This window comes from Peromyscus leucopus, chromosome 2 (assembly GCF_004664715.2).
Source record: "Peromyscus leucopus breed LL Stock chromosome 2, UCI_PerLeu_2.1, whole genome shotgun sequence".
Lineage (NCBI taxonomy): Eukaryota > Metazoa > Chordata > Mammalia > Rodentia > Cricetidae > Peromyscus > Peromyscus leucopus.
Window position 1 is genome coordinate 116,532,115 of NC_051064.1, and position 5,343 is coordinate 116,537,457.

Consider the following 5,343-nt stretch of genomic DNA (forward strand, 5'->3'; position numbering starts at 1 on the left):
CCCCCACAGCTTTCTCCTATGATCTGCTCAATGTTCACCTTCACCTTCCATCACCACCCTGTAGCCTCAAACACTGGTGTCTAGGAGAGGAACATCCCAGAGACAATCGGTCTCCTTGGAGTTGCCGCACATTATCCTCTCCTCTGCCCCTCTCTACCCCAAGTCAAGATCTACTAGACTGGGAGCTGGAGCAGGAATCTTGAGAAAGCACGGTTTTTGGGTCAGTACCAGAGACCAGGACAAGGTCACAGGCCAAGTTTCTCCCTCCACCTTTGAGGCAGCGATGTTGCTGCCCTGTCCTTGGTGCTGGGCATATCAATTCAGTCAATGCTGCTGCCCCTCTGGCAGTCCAGGAGGAACACAAATGGATGGTGGTCTCTGACTTAGCCTCATCCCTCAGAGCAGGGAGTTTTCATCTTTTAGGCAGAGCCACAGCCTGGGCCACTGCCTCTCCTCCAGCATAGTGTGCCCTAATCCCTTAAGGATTTTATTAAAATGCAGACTCTGATGATTCAACAAGTCTGTAGTGGGGCCTGAAATCCTGCATTTCTAGCATTTATCCAAGTGATAGAGGTCCATGGACCTCATTTTGAGGAAGGGACACTTCACTTTGCTGAGAAGTGATGATTAGATTAATGCCAATTAATGTGCCCCCTTAACCTTAGGCATTGGGAATCTCAAAGATTAGGCAACCTGCTTTCTAAATTCACTCACCCACCCACACCCCATTTCATCTCTACCATCTGTGAGATGCAGGTGGCAAACGTTGTCCCGGCCGGCTATGTGCACGGCTATGTCGAATCGCTCCTTGTCCCGACTTCAGGAGAATCTATCTGAGAACTCTGAAGAAGATTCACGCCATGTCAATCCCAAGAGGCAAACCTCACCCATCGTCCTCCCCAGCCATTCCCCAGGTTACCAGCCAACACGACAAACCCAGAGAAGGATTTTTTGTTTTTTTTTTTTTAATTAAACTAGCTTTGATTGGAAAATAACAATAACCCGATAAGTTCTGTGTTTTCCACGGGGGTGGGGCAGTCACAGAGGCCCACTAATCCTCCCTCCGTTCAGGAGACCTTGGTGCTGTTAGCTTGAAAAGTCAGAAGAGCTGCCTCAGAACCCGGAACAGAGCAGCCAGGTGTGTCTGTGTGGGAGGGGGCTCAGTAAGAAACCAAGGGCAGACAGGTAAAGCCAGGGTAGGGGACAAACTGTCAAAACTTGTCGGTAAGTGGCGGAAGATGGCGGGAAAGTAATGAACCCAGGAGTCTGACCTCTATCTAATGTTGGCAAAACATCAGAGGTCGGGGAGGTGGCTTGAGACGGAAAGCTTCCAGACTGGAACTCACCAGGACTCCTGGGGCTACTAGAGGCCCCACTGGTGACCGTCCAGCTGCAGGGTATGAGACGTGGCACTGTGGGGGTGCATAGGTGGGGCGTACATATAGAGGGAGGAGTGAAGGCCTCACATCGGAGAGGGCGCTTCAGTCCGGTGGTAGTGAGATGGTCAGAGTCTCCCCACCCGGGGATGGAGGAAGGCAAGGAAGGTCTAGCTCGAGGCAAGGTTAGGGGACTCAGCAGAGAGCGCCAGCTGCGTGTGGACCCCAGAGACGAGCTCCAGCTCGCTCTGCTCCAGCGAGGGCTGGAGGCTCGGCCAGGTGCTCCCGCAGCGGGAGAGCGGCTCACAGGTAGCGTTCCAGCCCCGGGGCGAAGCCCGGCTGTCTCAGGTAGGCGTCTCCGGGGCTGAGCGGCCCGAGCGCGCCGGCGGGTCCCGCTAAGGCCAGGAGAGGCTCGGCGGGCAGCGGCGCGGGCGGGTAGAGCGGCGGCGAGGCGGCAGCGGCGGCGGCGCAGGGCGGAAGGTGGCGTCGGGCGCGGTGCAGCAGGGAGGCTCGGACGCCACCGGCCCCGGCGGCTCGGGCTGCAAGCCCAGCAGGCTGTCCAGGCGGAAGAGGCGCGCGGGCGGCGCGGGCGCGGGCGCGGGCGGGAAGGGCGCGTAGGGGAAGGGCGGCGGGGGCGGCGCGGGCAGCTCGGCGCGCTTGAAGCGCTTGCGGCGCCGCAGGAAGCTGCCGTTGTCGAACATGTCGGCGGCGGCGGGGTCCAGCGTCCAGTAGTTGCCCTTGCCCGGGTTGCCCGGCTCGCGCGGCACCTTGACGAAGCAGTCGTTGAGGGTGAGGTTGTGGCGGATGCTGTTCTGCCACTTGCGCGGGCTGTCGCGGTAGAAGGCGAAGCGCTCGGTGATGAAGCGGTAGATGGCGGCCAGCGTGAGGCGGCGGCCCGGTGCGTGCGCCAGGGCCATGGCGATGAGCGCGATGTACGAGTAGGGAGGCTTCCCGCGCTGCAGCGGCCGCCGGCGCCTCCTCCCCGGGCCCGATGCGGCGGCCGTGGGCTCCACGTCCCCGCCGCTCGCCACCTCCTCGGGCTCGTGCCCCGGCTCGGCGACGGCTAGCAGCGGCGACGGCTGCGGCCCCGACGGCGAGACCGAGGGCAGGGCCGGGAAGCCCGAGAAAGCGACGTGCGCATCCATGTGCGGGGGGGTGCTAGGGATGCGGAGCCCCTGCCCGCCCTCCGGGAGAGCGGGGGTCGCAGGCTCGCCTTATATGGACACACACCCCCACCTCCCGAGGAGAGGGCTCAGACCTGCCCTCTAATTTGCTTTCCCAGCCCCCTTCCCGGGCCAACAGCCCACCTCTGTTTCTCCCCCTCCCTTGGTCTAGTCCCTTTGGGTCAATTTTCTCAGACCCTGCCTCATCCCTGAGTCAGTCTCGGCCCCATCCCCACTCCGTGATATTTGGTCGCACTGCTCCCATTACTCCCGCCCCTTTGGGTCAATCCCAATCACAAATCCACCCATTCAGCACACTCCCTATTTTGTGCCTTCTAGCGGCCAGATATCCCTCACCCTCCCCTCTGCTTCCATGCTCTGCTCCAACAATCTTTGCTAGCCCTCAGCACCCTATGCGGCTGATCAGGGAGGCATCAGGCTACCTTTGGACAGTAGAGAACCAGAACAAGGGTGACAGAGAGGACAGCACAGAACTAGGCTGCCTTAGTTGCAGGGGTAGATATTTGGACTAACTCTCCCTGCTGCCCCTCCTTCATCCTTATCCATCCTTGACTCCAGGCAGGGCCTTGTGAACTTTCTTTGAAGATATAAAATGGTAAAAAGTACTCCGCCTGCTTTAAAGTAAGAGCCCCACCAACCACCACCAAAAGGCACATACCTCCAAATGCTTCCACAGAGGGAAGGGATGAAGGAACGGCTTTCTGATGCAGACACTATAACTGAGGGATGGAGAGATGGGAGAGTTTTTGTACCATCCTCCACCACCACACAGAAGGAGCCATAGGCTGAAGGAGCCTTGTCTTAAAGCAGGCAGACAGACAAGATCCATCCAAGTGGAGGTGGAGCAGGAACCAGAAAGGCCAGTGAAGGGTCACTAGGCTAAGTTCCAGGGCACTTACTGTCAAGGCCTTGTGTGTACAGTCAGCCCTTGAGAAATTTGGGGCCTCTAGACTCCATCTCTGATGGAGTATGCCTTATTCCCCTGAAAGTGACCAAAGCTATCTCCAGGTGGCCTGTGGCCTAGAATGTCAGAATCCAAACTCAAACATGGAGCTTGGGGTCTCTCCTCTTAGCTGTTCTCTCAGCTGGTAACATCGCAGCCACCATTGTTTAGTATTTCGTGTTCGGTAAATACAGTGTTTCACGGGCATATAAGCTTCCCTGGGAGGTAGTATTATCCCCATTTCTTGAATGAAGATCCCGATGCTGTGAGAGGTTAAGTAGTATACCTCGCCTCCTACAGCTGATAGTGGCCAGGACAGGACTGAAATCCGGTGGTCAGGGCACCGCCCCATCACCTCCCTTCTAACCCCATCCCTTTACGGTGGAAGCCTTGTGGTGGCACCCACGTGATCCCAGCACTGAGAGACTGAGGCCACTTGAAGGCCAGGCTAGGCTGTGCAGTGATACTCCAACTCAAAATAAGTAAACAGGGCTGAGGGGTGGCTTGGTGAATCAAGCCCTTGACATGCAAAGGTGAAGTCCCAGGTTCAGAACCTCAGAACCCACAGGAAGCTGGACTCAGCAGTGTCCCAGTAGTCCCGACACTTGAATGGCAAGACAGGAGGCGGAGAGAAGAGGATCCTCAGGCGCTGTGGGCCAGCTAGCCTACAGCAGGCAGTGGTGAACAAGAGACCCTGTAGACGGTGAGGAACTGACACCCGAGATTGTCCTCCACCTTCACACAGGGGCACCCCCAAGCACACACCCCTACACATATACACATCCTTTACACAACATGCAACACGACAGAGGAAAGACTTCGGGATAAATTACAGTTTGCTCCACTTTAGCTGCCAAAGTTACTTCCCTTCTAGCCTCTCTCCTGAACTCCTGGTCAGCAGATCCAGGTGCCCACTGGACATCACCATACAGATGTCTCAGAGCATCTCAATTCCATGTTCTAAATACACCACACACACACACACACACACACACACACACACACACACACACACACACCACACACACACACACACACACCCCACACACACCACACACACACACACAGCCACAGTCTGCTCTTCTATCAACATTCCAGATCTCAACAAGTAGACCTCGTTCCTCTGAGTGAGTCCCTACACCCAGGCCACTGCCACATCCTGCCAAGGCCACACAGATCCTAAGTCAATTTCTCCTTCAGTTCTGGACTCCGTTCAGCCTGCCTCATTCACCAAGAGCTTCTGAGCCAGGCCTTTTGCCAAGGCTCAGGGTGAGATAGAAATGAGACTCTAGTCTGGTGGAGAGATGGACAATTACACACTGAGTGGATGGGGTGGGCGGCCTGAGAAAGCAGAAAAGGAAAAAGAGGCAGATCTGGAGAGCGTCCCAGACAAAACAAGGACTATTGTGTCAGAACAGACCTGTTCTTCTGCCCTCTCCACCTCTCGTCCTGTGTCAGCACAGGCCACCCCCGGAACACAAGACAGTGCAGTCATATCACACGGCTCACCACAGAACAGGGTAAGACAAGCCACTGAGGCAGCAGAGCATGGCTCCCAGAGCCATGTGAGCAAGGCCACCCCTTGGTCAAACCTGTTTCTTCCCCTGCCAAGTGGAGGCAATGGCATCTCCATAGTAAGGGAGTGCAGAGGGCCTGGACTGCTGCACACCTCAGTAAGAAGCATGTTTTTTGTTGGTTTGTTTTTTCCTGTCTTAACCAGGGGGACAGGAGAGAGGCTGCAAGCCGTCTTTCCAGTCAGGTACAGTGTGTGCAGCTGGACTCAAACGCAGAACCAGTATTGATGGAGCCTTAGCCTTACTCGTCTTCCCTTTTCCAACAA

The 5,343-nt window shown here is 56.5% G+C and overlaps 1 protein-coding gene across 1 annotated transcript; it reads right to left on the reverse strand.

The window, feature by feature from the left end:
- Window positions 1–1,656: 1,656 nt before the first annotated feature.
- Foxe3 (forkhead box E3) lies at window positions 1,657–2,594 on the reverse strand. Its single transcript, XM_028890471.2, is given in 2 exon segments — window positions 1,657–1,858; window positions 1,861–2,594. Coding segments are annotated over 2 exon segments (840 nt in total). The 5' UTR covers window positions 2,522–2,594; the 3' UTR covers window positions 1,657–1,679.
- Window positions 2,595–5,343: the final 2,749 nt, after the last annotated feature.